We start from the raw sequence: 19,101 nt of genomic DNA, 5'->3' as shown, positions 1-19,101 counted from the left end.
GTGTGATTTCACATGGTCTTTTTCTGACTACTGTATTATAATAGACATCAGAATTTCATGTGTCTAGAGAAGCTGTGTCTTTTTCCTGAAATCATGCAATAGGAAGAGACTACCAGGATAATGCAGTCTTACACTTGTACAGAGAGCCACAACAGAATTAGGATCTGCTTTTTTCTTTTGTGAATTCTTTCTCCTTCTCCTTTTCTCGGCTTCAAGCAAGTACAATTTTGAGGTTTGTGTTGTTCTGAAACTTGTTGCAAAATTCAGCGCCAGGAACCTGCACTCCTGGTTTCTCCTGGTTTCCCAAGTACAGTTTGGAATTATTGCATTATTTGAATGCTTTATTCCAAGTATTAATGTTTAATTGAAGTATTAATTCAACTCATTTGAGGGGTTTAGATGCTTTTGAGTGTCACTGGCATTTTCTTCGACAGATTTTCTATCCTTGTGTTCTATCAAACTGAAGGATGGAGGAAATTAAGTCACTATGTGAAGAGTGTTATGCTTAAAGCAATTTCATCATTTGATTACTGCCAAAATACTGAAATGTCACTCTTTTTTCTTTCTCTCTTAACAGGGGCAAATTTGGATCAATGGCTTTAATCTTGGTCGCTACTGGCCAGCCCGTGGTCCTCAGTTGACCCTTTTTGTCCCAAGGAATATACTTGTTTCATCGGAGCCAAACAACATAACAGTGTTGGAGCTGGAGAGTTCTCCTTGCAGCACCCAGGCATGCCAAATAGAATTTGTAGACAAACCTAGTATCAATGCAACCATGCATCATGCAAATGCTGCCCTCCAACTCTTTGCTAGAGACATGTGGCTGAACAATCTATAATGGTTTGAGTATTTCCTTATCTCTCCCCCCTTTGCTTCCCTTTTCTTAAAATCACACTTTCCTTTTTTAAAGACTCAATGTTAATCAGTAAGTTATTTAACTGAGGCAGCTTTTTAAATACCTTTAAGACCTTTTTTTTTATTTAAATCTGACAGAGTTAAATATTGAAATTCTTTAAAAAAGAAAAAACACTAGAAAAATGTAGTTTTAGAATTTACCTTGGACTGTGAAATAAAACTCAACTGGAAGGTAACATTTGCATCAGTCAAATAAAAGTGGAGAACTTGCAGGCTTCTTACATTACAGGAACCCTCTTGTGTGCTGTTTTGGTTTTTTTCTTCCATGTTTTGCAACTGAAGAGCGCACACAAAAAGTGTGCACAGCCTTGCTAATTTGCTGTTTACTTATGAGGACTGCTAGATCAGAGCTGCCAAGGGACTAAGACACCTCCATCTGATTTTATAATCTGGTTACTATCAACAGTCTGAATGCACTCACTGCCAACATTGAGCAGACCTCATTTTTTTTCACCTCCCTGCAAACAATCTTGGAAAAAATTATATTGGTTTCTCATGGGAGCAGTGAGAAGAATTGCAGAAGAGAGCACTCAAATGCAGTCTGGTCCAAACAGCACTAATGTGGAGGGATGTGGTAGTCTGCATCTGTCCCCTCTTGGAAAGCAAGTTTACTGCTTCCCTTCTGCTGTCTCTGGAGACGTTAGGGAACTTGATAAGTACAAGGACACCCATAAGTTTTAGTCTGTTTTTTAATTTTTCCTTCTTCCATAATTTTTCATAGACCAGCACCTTGGAAGTGGAAGGCTTTCAGTTAAAGAACTTCAATTCTCTTTTAGACATTAATTGACATCTTCTGTTTTGTTTCTGTGAACTGGTGATTTTTGTAAGTGCCTGATATTCACAAAGATGCATAATCTCTGTCAGTAAAGCTGATTTTCTACAGCAGACTGATTCTATGATTCTTTTTTATCCTTATGGGTTTGATGTCAATCATGGAAAATCTTTGAGATTTAAACTACAGAAGATTAAGATGATGGAATCGAGTATTTTCATAATCTGTGATTTCTTCCTTTGATTTCTGTCTGACATTATTAAAATGGTTCTTTAAAGATTACATCCTTCCTGTGTTTATTTGGGAAGGAGAAAGGGGGTGAGGAAGAGTTCTGAGCAGTTAGAGTGACAAGGGAGGAATGAGATTGTAAAGTTGCTATGGACAAGGAATTCTTGTTGATGTCTCCTTTGTTTTCTGTGTTACGAAGAGGTGTGCGAAGCAAAACAAAGTAGTTGTAAGGGGCTGTGTGGATCCTGAAGGTGCCACCCTTTTTTGAGATGGTCAATGCAAAAACTTACAAAACTTATTTATTCTCAGCTGACGAGGACTATTATAGCCACCTGAGGAGTGAGTGAAAATGAGCACTACTCCCTTGAGTAGCTACATCTCTGCTACGTGTTAGACTGGCTTGCAGACCAGGCACGTGCGGTTCACCAAAATTCTCACCTCAGATGCAAAATCTAGTGGCTGGGGCCTGTGGGTTCAGTACCTCTTGCAATTCATTCTTGGAATAAAGTGGTCTGCCCTGATCCCAGATTCATTTTTGTCTTGGCACCATCCCTATGCAGACCCTGGAATGTGCTCTGCCAGCTGTTTGTTATGAAGCAATAATTACCTCAGAGCCAGGCCTTGAAAGTAAGGAATGGAATAGAATGAGTGTTATACCAGTTGTGGGTTTTGTGGCTTGGAGTATGCAGAATGACAGTACTATTTAGGTGTTATTCTTACAACAGTTCAGTGCCTTTACAACCAGGAGTATCTTTATTTTTCAGGCAGTATGTACTGTGGGAAGAGTGGAACTCCTGACTCCCATTCTCGCTACATTATGTTTGACATTGTACTTGCGAAAATGTTGTGTAGTCCATAAGACTTCACTTTTTGCTATAACTGATATTACAAGGGGAAAGGCTTTGCATCAAGGATTACAAACATGCATCTGGTTAGAATGACATAACAAGATGGAAAAAATGGGCTTAAAAGTTTTTTCAAGTAGGGGTTTAAGTAGCTTCTTAACACACATGCCTGTGTACTGCTTTCAGTGAAGTGATCTCGTGTCTATGGGAAGAAACTGAAAGTTGGAGCCCTGATTTCTAATCCTGGTCTACCTACGTGACAACAGTGGTAGAGGTTGCCAAGTGGTGTGGTATTTTTGTGAGCATGCAGAAGGGAGGTCTTGGTGGTTAGGGGCCTTCAGAGTACTGCACTACCAAGATGAGCCTCTTGCCACTCGCTGCTGCTTTACCCAAGGATATGTTTGTAAGTGCTGCAGGGAGGGTGTTCTGCCCTGCCCACATCTCACACTGGGTCACCCTGCTCCCACTCTGCTACTACTGGTTTCCTAGCCTGTGCATGCAGTTCTCCTGGGACTAAGTATTTGATGCAAAATAGAACAGCTTAGAATTTGCTCCTTTGCAGTCTCAAGCGGGTCAGTTATTTTAACCTATCCTCAGATGTTCCATCATTTGTGGCCAGGGATCGAAGCGAAATTAGAATGAAACCTTCAAAAGCATAGAAGAGGAAGGGCTGTGGGGAGTTAACTGGCTCACCTGAGCTAAGTTTCAATTTGGTTTTGAGGGGCAGGATGTGAAAACATTTTAAGACCCTGAGCTAGTATCCACAGTGTAGTCTTTTCCAGATGCTGAAGCTCAATGGAATTGTGTGTTTAGTGGTGCTAACTGCTTCCTGCAGGCATGGAAAGAAGGAATAGAAGCTATTGTGACTCCTCAAATGCTGTCTCCTGCCTGTTCTGGGGAACCTGTGAGTACTTTGCTGGCACAGCAGCTGAATAATGGGCACAGGTTGTCTGCTTGCAGCACACCAGGACAAACTTGGTGTTCAGTGAGACTCAGTCTCTAGGAAGTGGAGATTTTAACACTGGTAGGTGTGATCCTTGCAATTCTATTAGGGGAGCACCATCTTAAATCTGCCCCTGGACTGTAGCTGTAGGAGTTAAGCTTAGCACTGATACTTTTTCTAGTCCTGAAGTGGGATTTGTAGATTTAGACTGTAATCCCACCTATGCATGAATGAAGACCTTTTGAATGAGAGTACCTGGGATGAATGAGCAAGTAGGTGAACATGAACTGGCAAAGTGTGCACTATGTAGTTGAATTCTCTTAACCTTTGTATGAGACTACTGTTTTTCTCTTATATTCATAATTATCTTTTTAAGTGTTGACAAAGACTGCATGGTTCCTGAATTACTTGAGGATTGACCTTGTCCACACCCCTTTAGACTCTCTGTGCCCTTTGTAGTTCTTTTATGCAGGCAGCTTTCCCATCTCTCTTGGGGCTCTACAGTGCCTGCCATTTTCTTTTACAATTTTTGACGAAAAACTCATTTTTTGCACAGTTTGCACAAGAGTCTGACGTAGGGCTGAATGGAAAAATGTAAAATACGTCACAAGGATTTTTGTCTTGCTTTCACCGAATAAAATATGTATGTTTAAGAATCCCTTTCCAGAAGATATTTTCTGTTGCTTGTTGTTTTGTCAAAGATGAGAGTAGTGAACCAGAGTCCCTGCTCTGGGGGCAGTCCTGAGGGTGTGTGACCTACAGAGGGTTCAAGGTTTCATTGAACCAGTGCTTATATCAGGCCTCTCATACAACAGTCCCTATTCAGTTGGATATATGGTCTTTGTGGCCAAGGAGTCAGCAACATATTTAAGAATTCCTGGTTTGGACTTTAGCTCATACACCTGTCCCTCAGGAGCCAAGTGTAGGTAGGACTCCAAAGTCAGGGTCTTAGGAAGGTCCCACTTCTAGCTCTGAAGTGTCACAATGAGTAGCAGAGTTTTGCTTATGAAACTTCCCAGCATGCACACATAGCAGACTGTGCAAGCACAGTGGTAAGATCACTATCTTGCACTTTGGTAATGTTCGCACAGTTGCATGACTGTAAATAACCCTTTTTAATTTTTTTTTTAAATTTTTTTTTTTTTTTTTTTTTTTTTTTTTTTTTTTTTTTTGGCAGATGAGAGGAAAAAAAACAACCCAATACCTCCCTAATGAAATAGGAATTGAGTTTGAAACTCCAGCAGAAAGGGACTCTTTTAGGTAGGATGGATCTGTGGAATACCAGGGCAAATCCAGTAGGAAAATGCAGCCCGTATCTATGGGTGAGGGGAATTTTTTGTCAAGTTTCTGTAGTCTTTGTAAGTGCTACAAAGCACAAAGTCTAAGTGCACTACTTGGTTTTTTTTTTTTGTTTTTTTTTTTTTTTTTTTTTGTTGTTGTTGTTGTTGTTGTTGTTGTTGTTGTTGTTGTTTTTTTTATTAACTTGGTGCTTCTCTAGAGGCTTTTCAGTATTGTCTGTGTTTGTGGGCCAGATCACAATGTAGGGAAATGCCTCGCAATTGTGGGTCATCCCTCTAAATGCTATAGCTAAGAAATTGTTCTCCGTTTCCTCTTTCATTCTTGCTTAAGTCTTTCTGGTTCTTCCTCTCATACTAGGAAAATGTTATGCGTAGAGAAACTTAAAATGTTTCCTTCAGTGTGACTTTGCTTGTCTGAAGCAGAGTCCATCTCCATCCTTTCCACCTGTCCATCACCAGTTCACAAGCTGGATGAAGATGCCTTTGCTTCCAGCTTGCTTGGACTTTTCTCCTTTCTTCTAAATCCCACTCAGAGGTTCCTTTTCACAGGTCCCGCAGATCTTGGGTCAGGTGTGCATTAGTGAAGAGCCTTTATGGATCTCTGGTCTAAATTTATCCAGAAGTCTTCCCTGGTGGTGGACTTCTGCTGTAACACCCTCCAAAGCACTTCCTTGGGAGGAGGTGAATGGCTCTGTTTGCATTTGGTGGCTGCAGGATCTGGATGTCTTCCTGAGCTACAGGTGAAGGAGCCCTCTGAAGCATAGGTTAAATTCCTTGGGGAGAAGGAGGACAAGAAGCTGATAGCCTACTTTTTAACCTCCCTTATGCCATGTCTGTTGCTGAGCTTTAGACTGTAAACTTTCTCCTGTTTACTGAAAATCCTGGTTGCTGCTTTCATAGCAGGCACATATGGGATAAGACAGAAGCTGTGCAGAAGGAAAATTTGCACTCTTTCCTTGCCTCCTCCATGTTAAGTTTTATTTCTCAATTTTGCAATACTCCACTATGCCAGCAAGACTTCCCAGAAGACTTTCAAATCTTCTGGCTTTTTTTTTTTTTTTTGCCTTCAGTTTTAGGATGTGGTTTGCATCAGCCATGAATAGGTAGATCTGGCGCAGTGAAGAACCTGAGAACCTGGTATTGTACCCATGAGGGGTTAGCATGATTTCCTGCAAAATTTTGTTGAAGCAGTGGCTTCTGCTGCAGTGCATTCCTCTGTCGCTCTCCTGGTCCTTTGATCCAAAGCAGCATCTACTTTGAAAGCTGAAGTTAAAATAATGTGAGTCTTTTGACTACAGCCAAACGTAGACACCTGCAGACGTGACTGTTTAAAGCACTGACTCCACTTATCTTCTGCTGAAATAAAAGAAAATTGCTGCTGGTTGGTATCTGATGAAGCAGCTCTTTTTTTTTTTTTTTTTTTTTTCCTACTTTTTTCAGCTCCTGAGTTTGTTTGGCTTGACTCAAAGGCTTCAGAAGTGTTGAAGAAAACCACAGCTTCTATGGAACTTTTCTAATTTTAACTGTCTGACACCAAGACAGTAAGTATTTTATTACCAGCCAAATTTTTTACACTTCCTAATGCCTTTTATTGGAAGAAAAGGGGCAGACCCCACGCCACTACTACCCCAGAATTCATCTTGATCACCCACCCTAGCAAATACAGAGAACTTGGACAGAACATGCCAGTAATTCAGATTCAAGAGCAGAAGCTGTATGCTGTAATTGCATAATTCTGAAAAACCCAGTCTGTGCAAAGATGCTGAAACAAGATAACAACAACAGCATACTTGACTTGCATGAAGTTTGTTTTTCCTTTCTATTATACCTACAGGGACAGTGCTAAAAAGGGGATGTTTAAGCTCTATGGTGATACAAGCAAATATTCAGTGTTACAAGATACCAGCTGGATGAGAAACCATGTGAAAACAGGGGAATGCATTATCATGTGTCAGGTAAATAGTGGGGTGATTTTTGGCTTTTTAAATTTTCCTTTTTTCAAACCCAAGCAGGTTGGTAGTGGAGAGGGGAAAGAATAAAGTTTAAAGTAAAAATAATTTATTGTACGAAGTAAAAAGAAAATAACTTCCCTTTTGGTGCCTCCAGCCACCACGAACCAGCTACAGACTGTGGCCTTGCATCTCACTAAGCTGGCAAAGGTGAATGATGCTGAGCTATCTGATATTCAGATTTTCATACAGAGAAAAAATGTACATGAAAGAAAGGACATGAACTGAGGTGAAGATTCAGCTCCCCTGGCTTGATGTGCAGCTGAAGAAAATATATCCAAATCCTAACAAAAATTGACCTAACCAAATGGTTGTGAATACCCATAGCTCTGCTGGAAATTTTTTTCCCAAGTGCTTATCAGTGTCTTGTCTTCCATTTTATTCTTGCAATTCAATGTAGAAACTGTGCTTTTTCTGACAGTCCTTGATAGGCATTGTGTATTTTCAGTTGTCCACAAAATGATGAGGTTAGGCGATGCCTGGATTGTTTTCATTGTGGTTTGTGGTGAGCAGGTACCTTCTTCAGAAATACAACCACACTTTTGTACTTGTCCTGCAAGGTGAGTGAAAGAACATCCATGTATTCCCACTGTTTCTTCTCTCTATTGGGAATGAGTTTGTCAAGGGTCTGCCCAGCTGGCACAGCACATAAGAATGCTTTTGTCTCAGAGGCTGGGGGCTTCAAATATACACTGAGCTCAGCTCATATTATTTGTTGTTATTATTTTATTTTTCTCATCTAATAAAAGTTGGGTTTTTTTTTTCAAATAAGAATAATGGTACTGAGTTTGACTAAGGTCCATCTAACCCTGTATCCTCTCTTGAAGGCAAGCATATCTGATGTCTCTTTCTGAGTTTCAGCATCTGAAACTTTAGGTGAAGTCTTTTTTTCTTACTAAGTTGAGCTGGAACGTCAGGTATTTTAAAGTCCTTTCAGTCAGAGACTCAGCTTCATCTGCTGATTCATTCAACAGCTCTCTCACTGTGACTCCGTTTGCAAAAAAACCCTCCCTGAACTCTAAAAGCTCATGTTCTGCAATGCAAGCTGGTGCACAGCAATTGAGATTATTTAAAAGCATCAGCCCTCTTCTAATTACTTTGGTCTGTGCTCCATGGTGTATTTTGCTCTTGGGGCTTATACACTTCTTGTCAGGCTGTATGCCTTTTGCTGGAAAAAAGTAATGCTGGTTTGGCTTGGAAACAGAATTCCTGTTCTTGTGAAGTCCTTATTATTTTCCTGCTACCTGTTTTAGCATGTTCATGCAAATTGGTGAAACCCCCTGCTGATTACAGATGCCAAAATGTCAAGTTCATGAGGTAAGCATGTCTAAAAGGAGTAGGGGTTTTGTCTGTGAACCTTCCTGATTTAGGGCAAGAGTCACCCATTGACTGAGAAAAAGAAATTGCTCAAAACCAAGTGTTTTGGGGTTTTTTTGGTTTTTTTAGAATAATGCATTATAAGTTGTTTTCATCTTCTGTGGAAGGAGACAAATTTTGGGGGGCTTGTAAGTAAAAGATGCATGGCTCTTGAATGTCTTGAGATGAGCAAGATATCTTGCAATGAATTCACAGATTTTTTTTTTCCTGTGTAATAATAAATACTTAGTCTCATTTAATATCTCTTTTATTTAAAGATATTTAAAATCTCTTAGTAATACTTTTGATCTGCAAAATGCCATGTTCTATTACAAAGCAGCATAGTCTTCATTTCCATGCAGCAGATGAAAGAGTTGTATTGACTGAGAACCCTAACAATGCTGAAAACAGCACCTTAAAAAAGGCTGCAGATTTGGTTTGGGTTCTTTTGTTTTGGTTTGGTTTTGCTTTTTTGGTGTTATTTTTTCAGGAAGAAGTAAAGCATAAGGGTGCTACAGTTTCTTTTAGGCATATCAACTCTGGTCAATAGGTAGTGGTGGGCATGCTTGGGCTACTTCTGCCTTGTTGAAGTTTGAGACCCAATATGATAAAAGAAGCCAGAGTGCAAATAGTGGAAGCTGTCTAGAAAGCTGCAGGTAATAATACTTAGGTTGTTGGTTTTTTTTCTGTAAGCACAAGCATTTTCTGCATGAACATGAGCAGAGCCAGTTGTGTCCTACCCTTGTGCACCTTGGTCTTCCTGCGTGGCACTCTCTGCTTTTGCTGTCAGAAAGGAGAAGTTCCTTTTCCCTCTAAGGAAAAGCACATCTGGCTGGTGGGGTCCTGGGCAGCTGCTCTTGTTGGAGTGGACACATCCAGCTTGTGCCATTCACTGATCAGACACGTGTGGTTTTTGCTGTGAAGGATCTCACTGTTTTGAATTTTTTGTTTGCGGTTTTTTGTTTGTTTTTACTGTACTTCGGTGTTGCTTTTGCAAAAAAACCCCACAGTATCTTGTGGGTCTTGTGGCCTCAGGTCTTGAAGACTTGACAGGTTTGGTTAGGAGCTGTCATTAAAATATACACTGATAGTAGCTATCTGCCTCATTGTTAGGGATTAACAAATTTCTACAGCTATTTCTGCACAAGTATTTCACATCTCTAGAGGTCTTTTTACTTTTTTCCAGGAAGCTTGAAATGTATGTCCAGTAGTTTATGTTTGCATGACAGTTCATGAATTAGGCATGTGCACTCCTGAAAAGCAAGGCTACATTCACTCCTATCATAGTATGATTGAGGTTTTAATTGTGAATCACCTTAAAGAAAAGGTGAGCTTTTTTAATATTTTTTTTTTTTTTTTAAATTTACCACACAATTAGTAATTACCCTGCATCTGTACAAACCCATTCCTGGAAATTGAAACAGAAAAACCCCAAACAACAAAACAAACACAAATTAAAATTCTTCACAGTTTTGGGTATCTAATTGGGTATCTAATTCTCACCTTGTTTTTTCAGTCCCCAGATTGTTAAATAATTATCACTTGAGTTGAACTTTCATAAATGCTGATTTGAGGTTTGATAATTTAAATTTTATCCACATAGTTCCATTTTGATTGAGTCTATAAAACACATTTTTTTTTTTTAATGCTAATCTTTTTTATTCTGGCATATTCCCATGACTATGTGGAATAAGAAGCTATTGATTGAGCAATGTGGTACATTCAGTCTGTTGAAGTTGTTAACAAGAAATTTATTAAAAAAGACAAACCCATGCGTTCTTTTTACTGTTTTTGGTTACATGAGGATTTCTGAAATTATTCCTCCAATCATAATAAAATTGCAATAAGAATTCAGAGCAGAAACAATGAAATATTTTATTTCAATAATGTTAAAAAATAGACCGTGCTTACTCTAAAATACTTTTAATCTGAAGCTGAAACAAAATGCAAATGATAGTAATGAGTTAAAAGGTGTTGATCACTAACCAATGCTGCTGCCACCAAAAAATCTGTCGTCTCCCATGGACAGATTTTCATGAAACTACCTCTTCAAATGCAGAAAGTGCTGCCAGCACAGTCTGCAGCATCCTACTCTGGTGACTGCTGCGTGCAGAGAATGTGAGCTTAAGCTGGTGTGGGAATGAATGGTTTGACTCTCAACTCCATGTGACTGTGGGAGAGGAGATTAAGGCATAAGCTTTCATGCAAAAAGCCAGAAGCAGCTGGGAGACAACCCTCCCCATGGGGGATTTTAGGTGTTCCCTCTTATTTCTGAGAAAGCAAGCAAGCACTGACCTGCATCATGCAAGGATGGGTTGGTGAAGCAAAACCAAGGAGAAAACAGCCTAAATCCAAACTTCTTTTTTCTTTCCTTTTGTTACTTCTTCAGCCCCTTTTCTGTAGCGTTGCAGGTTTTGGTGTTGACACCTCATGCTGTGGGTTTCACTCATCTAGAAAGCATAAACAAGTTTTTTTCTAGCAAGAGCAGAACCCTTTGCATCTTCTCAGCACTGTTTCTCTAACGGGCCATCAGACAACGTTGTTGTTCCTTGCAATTAACCACCCTGGTTTTCTTTCCATTCCTGGTGCTTGTGAATGAGCAACAAGGACATAAGCAACAGGAAAGTCCATCATTCTCTTTCTTCTCTGTGTGCTTTTTACACCTTTTCCACATATCTTGGTAGCAGAAAAGATAAGCGACTCAGTCTGTGGTCATGGTCTTATTTGTTGTCAAGTTCCAGTTTACCAGTTTTAAGCAAGTACAGAGATCTGTTGTGATCTTTCTTTATGGTGTTTAAGATACTTCTGTGTTACTCCAGTCAGGGAGGGACCCTCTCTTCAGTCTACCTGCCCAAACCTCAGTACTTCTGTGGAGTTATTTTAAGGAGTGCAAAGCTCTTGAGCAAAAGACACAAATATGTTTTTCATGCAGAGATGTCCACTTGTTTTTCCAATCACTGTCTCAGGTACAAAACTCTTTTCCTGAGCTTCTCAGAAAATGCAGCTCAAATGCTGCTGGCCTCTTTTGAATGGAAGAATAGATCTGGGAATGTCAATCTTAATTCAGTCTTTGTTGTCTTGCAGGTTGCTAACAGCACTGAAAATGAGGGTTTCTGTGCAAAGAGATCAGATTCTTGCAGATAATATTCTTTATTATTTGCTATTTATTCTTTATTATTAATTATTTGCTATAGTCGTTCAAAGTGAAAGCAAGGAAACAAACATCTTCTTGGCATTTTAAACAATTCTTGGTGCTTTAGATGGAGGTTTGTTTTGTTTTGGTTTGGTTGGTTTGGTTTCTTTGCAACACCTAAAATTATAAAAAGCCTGTAGTGTGCAGGTATTGAGCTACATATGCTGAATGCATGCTGTTGCTCTGGAACAAGAAACTAAAACCTGGAGGAACTTCAACTATTCCAAGATGACGAAATAAAACAAAAAACAACAACAAACCCCCCAAAATAATTAAAAAAACCAAACTCCACAACACAAACACTAAAGGAGCATGATGCATTGGTCAAGTATGTGTTTGGGCTGTGTTTATACAGAGGATGAACTTTTATCTTTTTCAGACATCTGCAAACACAGATCCTTGCTCTCTGGTATATTAAGGCAGATAACACACTTTTATCTGAACCAGTGAAGAACATCTTTTGTTGGAACATGGCATTAGCTTGTCACTTTCATCCTCTTACCTGCAGATACCATTCACATTACCCTGTGGTGGTCCTTGCAGAACGTGTATCCTGACAGGGACTTTCCTGGCTGGGCTTTTTTCAGATTTGGCTACCAGAAAGGGCACAGCGTTGGGCAGCTCTGGCCTGGAGTCCCCCTCACCAAGCTGACATACAAATCCTTCCCCAGGAGGGCCCTCAGATTGTGTAAAAAGTGTGCATTGTGCTGATAATGTGTGAGCTCTTCTTCTGTGTCTCAGCTCCCCTAACTTTTGTAACAAGGACTTTCTGAAAATAAGGCCAAGTGGCCAATGGTGTAGAGAAGGCATTAATTACTCTTTTCAGGAGAGTTATCTCATGCTACTATTTCTGAGAGTTCAAAGAAGGATCAGAAATAAACTAAGACAAAAGCCTGAATGTGGCCTGTGAGCAGACTTTTGAGCTGAGCATATGAGGGGTATGTGGAGGGATATGCCCTTCCAAGGGATGAAGAACAGCAGTCAGTCATGCCAGTGCTCCATCAAGGAGTTGGCAGGGGACTTGGATTTTGCTGCTCAGGGACAGACAAAGGTCTTTCCCACTCTTGAGCCTCATTTCCATGAGAAGTGTCTTTGATTCAATGACTGTCCCATAAGATGGGGTTTTCTTGATTTTTCTGATAAATGACTGTGAAAAAGGAAATGATCCTGGAAACATCTAACTTGGTTCCTCATCACTGATAGTGCCTGCTCCATTAGGAGTGATTTGCAGTGACTGCCAGTGGCACCTGTGTACCTCATTGCTGTCATCATTGTGAGATGATACTACATCACCTTTTAATGGTCTTATCAGTTATGCAAGTACTAGATATCTCACCACACTTCCATTGACTATTTGTTATCCAGTCTTCTACTTAAAAGCTCCTTTTAAGCTTATAGAGGGCTGGTGCTAGGACAGTGTAGGATGGAGAAGAGCAGTCCCTTACTTTCTTTGCAGGGCTGGCCACTATAGACTGAGGGGAGCGGACCAGGAGAAGGCTGCTGACCATACTTCCTTTGTAGAAGCAAAAGGGATATAGCTGTCTTCAAGAATAAAACGTAAGTGTGTCATTCAGCTTTATGTGACTGTGATGGCAAAAGAGCTGTATGAAAACAAGCCAACCACCTTGGTTTTACCTTTTTATCATTAATATGTAATATAATTAAGCTTTTCTACCTTTCTATGGTGGCTTAGCACAATTAAAGAGAGGACACAGGCAAGCCTTCCGAGGAACTCTGATGTAAAAATGTGTGTTTAGGAATGAGTCAGCTTTGCTTCACTTAAATGTCTATCCATTCTCTTTCATGGTTCAGTGGGTCTGTACCTATCGTCATTCGTTGCTTGGAAACTTGTTCAGAGTCTGACGAGTTTGGTCAATTGACATTTTGAAAGTCCCTGCTCTGTTTTAGTCTGTATTAATACCATTATCTCATCCTTTCTCCCCGGCAGGTTTCAAAGACCTCTCTCAAAAGAGGAATGGCATTATCCACCATAGCTCGAGGCATGAAGGAAGAATGTTTGTTCCAGGCAACAGAGAGGATTAAACCATCCATGTTTGGTGAGCTCCAGCCCCAGGTTGTGGTTTCCTGAGCCTGTCACGTAAAGGTGAGCTCCCCCTTGCACCCAATTAAACAAACTTGCTCAGAGCACAACTTTCATCTCAGTTGCTCATCCAAATGCTAGGATTATTTGTGTGGTTCCTGACTTTATGTCAGACCATTTCTGCACAATCTTTGTTTTGACTGTCTTTTGTTTTGTCAGATACATGTCTTCAGTGAATGAAAATTGAGTCTTGAGGTTAAGTACTTTTGGAACAAAGAAACATTCACTTTAAAACATATGTTTTTACCCAAAATGCTTCAAATGTGTTCATACATGCTGCAAAAGTTTTAAAAAAACACTTTTTAAATTTTTTAATAATATTTTTAAAATTTTCTATGTTAATGAAAATAAAACATTGCTATCCTGAGTTACAATGATAAAGTAATTAAAATATACAAATTATACATCCACACATAGGCATATTTGGCAACTTGGATTCCTAAAAGAAAACATGTCTATAACACAATGTAATATGTTTGCTTCACTTCTTTATGCACATAATGAATGTATTTTGTGTCCTTTTTCTCAGTGACAGGGGTGTATATCCTCTCTCTGAGATAAAACATTTAACACGAGCAGGTTCTGTTAACAGCTTGCAAAAAGTAAGAGCAGACAAGTCCTACAGCAATCAAATGTAGAATAAAAAAATGTGGTAGTAAACATCCTTCTTGAATAAATGAATATATTTTCCAAATGGACCTGCTGATGACAAGCAGCTGTCTCTTCTCTGCCTCTCCATACAGGCCAACCTCTGTCCTGATGCTGGTGAAAAAGCAGCACCATGGCACAATGCTATGTGGAGAGCTGAGGCTGCTGTTCCATCCAAGCAGTGATTTGTAACCTCAAAAGATAAAACCTGCCTCATCTGCCTCCTGGGTTTCACATCTGGGACAGCTTCTGTTACAATGCTCAGAAAATCTACTGGCAGAAGTCAAAGCTGAAGTAAGTAATTATCCGGCACTACCTTATCGTTAAATATGTGTTTGTATTTCCTTAGTTTTCCAAAGTTCCTGAGTTTGTTAGTTTGCCTGCTGGTGACTTCAGTGGTTGGTCTGAACCACATTACAGAGCATCTTGTTCTGCTGTAGAATGTGTGTGGAACGAACTGGTAGATTCAGTGTAGTAAGTGATGGGAACTCCACACCACTTGCAAATACCCCCAGGTAACCACCAGTTCCTAAAGAGCATCTTCACATACTGCTTGAATTTTTCCCCCATGAAGAAGTAGATGACTGGATTGAGGCAACAGTGGAAAAGGCTGAGGATTTCTGTTACCTGGCGGGCATAGTCCAGATTCCTGCTCACTTGACAGTCTCTAATGACTCCTGTTATTTCCAGCAGTTGTAAGAAAATAACAATGTTGTAAGGAGTCCAAAAGAAGAAAAACATGATCATGACAGCAAAGATCATCTTCACAGCCTTATTCTTTTTCTCATTTCTGCAGTGAACTAATGTTTTAATGATCATGGAGTAGCAAAATGTCATGACAATAAAAGGGAGTAGGAGCCCTAAAATATTGATTTCCAAAGTGGAAAAAAGTTTCCATCTTGTGAAATTGCCTGGATATTTTGGCTTGCAGGTAGTGTAGTTGCGTTCATTAAAAGATTCACTAAATACAAGCTCTGGAACTGATGCTGAAAGAGCTACTAGCCATACAACAAGGCTAGTGATCAACCCGTGGAAGGCAGTCCTTGCTTTCAAGGAGAACACTGCACGAACGATTGCCAGGTACCTGTCTATGCTCATAAGCATAATGAAAAATATCCCACTGTAGAAGCCAACCAGGTAGATCCAGGACATGATTTTACACCAAGGAGTTCCAAAAACCCATTGCTCTATTGTGAAGTAAGACCAGAACGGCAAGGATAAAACAAAGAGCAAATCTGAGATGGCAAGGTTTAGCAGGTACACATCAGTCATGCTCTTCAGCCTCTTGTATTTGACAAGGACCACAATGACCAGAACATTCCCTATGAGCCCAACCAGGAATACAAGGGTATAGAGAACAGGTAGGAAGGAGGCTGCAAACCTCTTGACACTTTCCTTACTGCATGGTTTTGGAGCATCAAGATAATCATTGTAATACTCATAATAGGTTGAGACTTCAACTTCTAAGGACTCTGTACTTGAAGAAGTCATGTTTTGTTTTGGTTTTCTTCCTCCAGTTCCTGAGAAGGAAAGAATATAAAAACATCAGTGACTTGGAGTGTGTGAAGACCATGTGGTTACTCCACAAGCAATGACTAACTTGCAGTTCCAGTGCACTTCTCATTACAGGTTCTCAAGCACTATTTAAGCATTATGGGATGAATATGCACACTTGCAACATGTACTCTCCTTAGCATGTGAGTGCTTAGACCTTGCAACATGGTGCAACTTGGATGTCAAGCATCCAAATTGTGGAGGGGAGAGTAAATAGGAATAAAAGATATGGACTGGAGGTATCAAATCAGAGAAGGCTAAATCTTGTGTGGAATAAAGTAGAAAGTAAAGCTATTATTTATAGCATTTCAGGACTTCACCCACCTTTCCAATTAGGCAAACATCACCATAAGAAGACAGTAATATGTATGTACCTGACTTTTCCTTCTAATGAAATTGCACAAAAAGTTGACAATGTTTTCAGTGAGTGCTGTCTTCAGTGGTGAAATCTGTAATTTTCATGTCTGTGCTCTTTCCTAATAGACAGAGGCAGAGTGTTAAGCTATGCTACTTGGAGGTAAGTAACTTGGACATGGTGCAAATGTATTGCTGAAATATTACTGTGTGTCATTCACAACACAGCAAGTGTCATCTTTTTAGCTTAACATACCAGAATTTTTTGAAGCCTGAGTTATATTCTTCCCCTTGATCTTTATTTTTATGAATGGAAAGCAGAAATGTATCATTGCTTTATTTGTCTTTGCATCGTATGTTGTTGATACATAACAGTGAACACTGACTGTCATTAACCTCACCCCTACTGTGTGTAGTCCCAGATATTAAACCTTTCCAGCCTACAGTTCTGTTCCCTGATACACAGAGAGGAATTTAATCTGAATTACAAATGACAGGGACAAAACTGTTTAACATTAATTGCCTTGAGATGACAGCTTTGCAACAACTGCACCTGGATATACCTGAATCTTATCTAGGTTCAGCATAATATACTTAAATATGTCAGCTCACATAACACTTACAGACGTACTTTTCGTGATGCAGGAGTTCTTAAAACTGCTTTAAAAATTACCTGAGCAGCAACAAAAAAAGTAAATGGAAAAGCATTATGCTCATGCACATGATACACAACTTTGAGCTTCAGCAACTGTATTTTGAGGTTTTTACCTTTTTCTCCTCCTTTCTTCTCAGATGATGTGAAGAAGCTCCTTGCTCTAGGGGTGCAGGATGAATCACTTGCTTCTCACCAGGTAGCTCTGTCAGGGAGATGCTGCATACACAGTGATACCCAGCAGCTGCATAAAGCAGATGTCACTAGGTTGCTCTGTCTCTTGACGGAAACTTCTTACTTCCTTACAGATTGTATCACAAGTGCTTCTCTCCTCAGTGCTCACCAGAGATAGTCCCCTAAACTCAGAAAGAAAATCCAACACATCTTATAATGTGTAATGAAATGCAAAATTTCCACTGAAAGCCTGACTACTTGGTTAAAGCAGCTTCCTCTCACCCAATAATAATTAAAAGTAGATGCTAGTAAGCAGCTCTCATTCAACAGAAGTGTTGTTCTCTTCTTTCTTATGGTTTGTAAAAAGCATTCAGTCTGAGAAAAAAGTAAAGCATCATCTGTGGTGAGCAGAGAGGAGGGAATGCACTTGGTACACGTGTGTGGAAAGTGTGGTTTTAGTCCATCTCTGCTCGATAAATGATTTTGCATGTTACGCTATGGAGTTGTAGAAAAGAAGAGATGTATATATAGATACAGTGTTGGAAAGGTTCCTTTTATTCATTGCTGTTTGATCTTCCTAACTCCTACTTATCTTGCTAAGAACTGAAGGCATGTGAAATCACACTACCTTTTTGCTTGATATCTCTCATAGCAGGTTTTATATACAGCAGATGTACCTCCTCCTTATTTGTGACCTGGCACAAATTGTAACAGTGGTCAAAATACCAAATAAGAAGTAGGATGCACACGTGTGTGTGGTGTCAGAGCAGAGAGTGTGCAGGTTTACCATGGTTCTTGTCAGAGTAGGAAGCTTCTGTGCAGCAGCTTCTAAGAATTTCTCCTGAGAGAATTTTTGGGTGATCTGGGGAGGGAGAAGAGAGCACAGAGGACATGAGCTAATTAATGGGATGGCTTTGAGTCTGCCAGCAGTACAGCTGCACTAACAGCTGGCAGGTGCTGGTCTCCTCCATTTCCCAGAAAAGAGCAGCCAAGTGGAAATAAAAGCCATTTTTCAACAGGAGAGGCTGCTTTCTTGTTATCAGGAGAAACTGAAGAGTCACAATGAGAAGCAGAAGCTAGCAAGCTGCAGGAGGTGGTTGGGAAGATAGGGAGAAGCATAGCCCTCAGTGCAGGAGAAGTGACATGCCTTTTAGGTCAATCTCCTGTATTATTCCAGACACAGGTATGGTTTTTCTTTCAGTAATGCTGTTTGCTGCTATCCTATATTCTTCTGGCACTGTTACTTTGCCCAATAACTTACATTTGGCTGAAATGTTTCTTCCAGAAAAGCTTGATGGGAAGCCAGCATGAGATGTGGGATCTGCTGGCTTCATGTTTCTCCAGAATAAAACACTGAGTATGGGAAATAGTTTCTCCACCTTCTTATACAAGCTGCATCTGTGGAGATTTTTTAATTTGTCATGGGGAAATATGCCTCCAGTTCAGGTTATTGCTCTGCAGATCGTGTACACCTTCAGTTTTCTAGCTGTCCTTTCTAGATGTGAACATGAGATGAGCAGACAACACTGTGGTACTGGTTGCATCAGCTCTGCTCACAGAAACTGGAAGCTGTTCCTGTTGCTGCTGTTTTGTCCATATACGGGCCTCATTAATCTCTTTCTTTGACAGAGTGTTGTTGCACTAGGGGCATAAGTTCAGCTCTTCACCCACAATAACCATGGCATAAAAATTTTCCTTTAAGCACCTATTTTTCAGGAAAAAACAGTCTGCAGACATTGTGCTTAGTTTTGGCTGTAATGTTTTTGCCTCAATAAACCCCATCCACCTGCACACTCATCTTGTCCCCCTCATTACTTTCTACTCCATCGAACCAGGTGTCTCCTTTGAATTTCATCAGTGGTGATTTTTCTTGATTTCCAGATGAAGCAGTGAATAGAACTGAATCCAGATGCAATCTCTCTCTTACCCTGTAAAACCCCTTCTTGGTTAAGCAATGATTTCCCATCACCAGTAACCTTTTGAGGTCTGTGGACCTGTCCTTAGCACACTTGAAATACATCTCTCCTCTTTCAATCATAATGTTACCAGGGGCCACTTC

The 19,101-nt window shown here is 40.0% G+C and overlaps 2 protein-coding genes and 1 long non-coding RNA gene across 4 annotated transcripts in view; 2 read left to right on the top strand and 1 right to left on the bottom strand.

The window, feature by feature from the left end:
* The window catches only part of GLB1 (galactosidase beta 1), a 45,861-nt gene extending 43,892 nt beyond the window's left edge, over positions 1-1,969 (top strand). Inside the window, exon 16 of the mRNA XM_071735913.1 lies at positions 578-1,969. Coding sequence (XP_071592014.1) covers positions 578-838 — 261 coding nt within the window. The 3' untranslated portion in view covers positions 839-1,969. The remainder of the gene's footprint in view (positions 1-577) is intronic.
* Positions 1,970-13,495: 11,526 nt separating this feature from the next.
* LOC139792513 (uncharacterized) overlaps positions 13,496-19,101 on the top strand; it is a 31,631-nt gene continuing 26,025 nt past the window's right edge. Inside the window, exons 1-5 of one of the 2 annotated variants that reach the window (XR_011724294.1) lie at positions 13,496-13,663; positions 13,820-13,855; positions 14,404-16,005; positions 16,346-16,379; positions 17,009-17,067. This is a non-coding gene — a long non-coding RNA (uncharacterized lncRNA). Of the gene's footprint in view, positions 13,664-13,819; positions 13,856-14,403; positions 16,380-17,008; positions 17,068-19,101 lie in introns of both variants that reach the window. The other variant, XR_011724293.1, reaches the window with a different exon arrangement.
* On the bottom strand, positions 14,723-17,221 carry CCR4 (C-C motif chemokine receptor 4). The gene is made up of 2 exons (XM_071735911.1): positions 16,985-17,221; positions 14,723-15,828 (listed from the first exon to the last, which is right to left on the bottom strand). Exon 2 carries the CDS (start codon positions 15,797-15,799, stop codon positions 14,723-14,725), a length of 1,077 nt encoding a protein of 358 aa, XP_071592012.1. The 5' UTR covers positions 15,800-15,828; positions 16,985-17,221.

Source organism: Heliangelus exortis, chromosome 2 (genome assembly GCF_036169615.1).
Source record: "Heliangelus exortis chromosome 2, bHelExo1.hap1, whole genome shotgun sequence".
In the NCBI taxonomy this organism is placed as follows: Eukaryota; Metazoa; Chordata; class Aves; order Apodiformes; family Trochilidae; genus Heliangelus; species Heliangelus exortis.
This window is presented reverse-complemented; position numbering and strand designations above follow the sequence as displayed.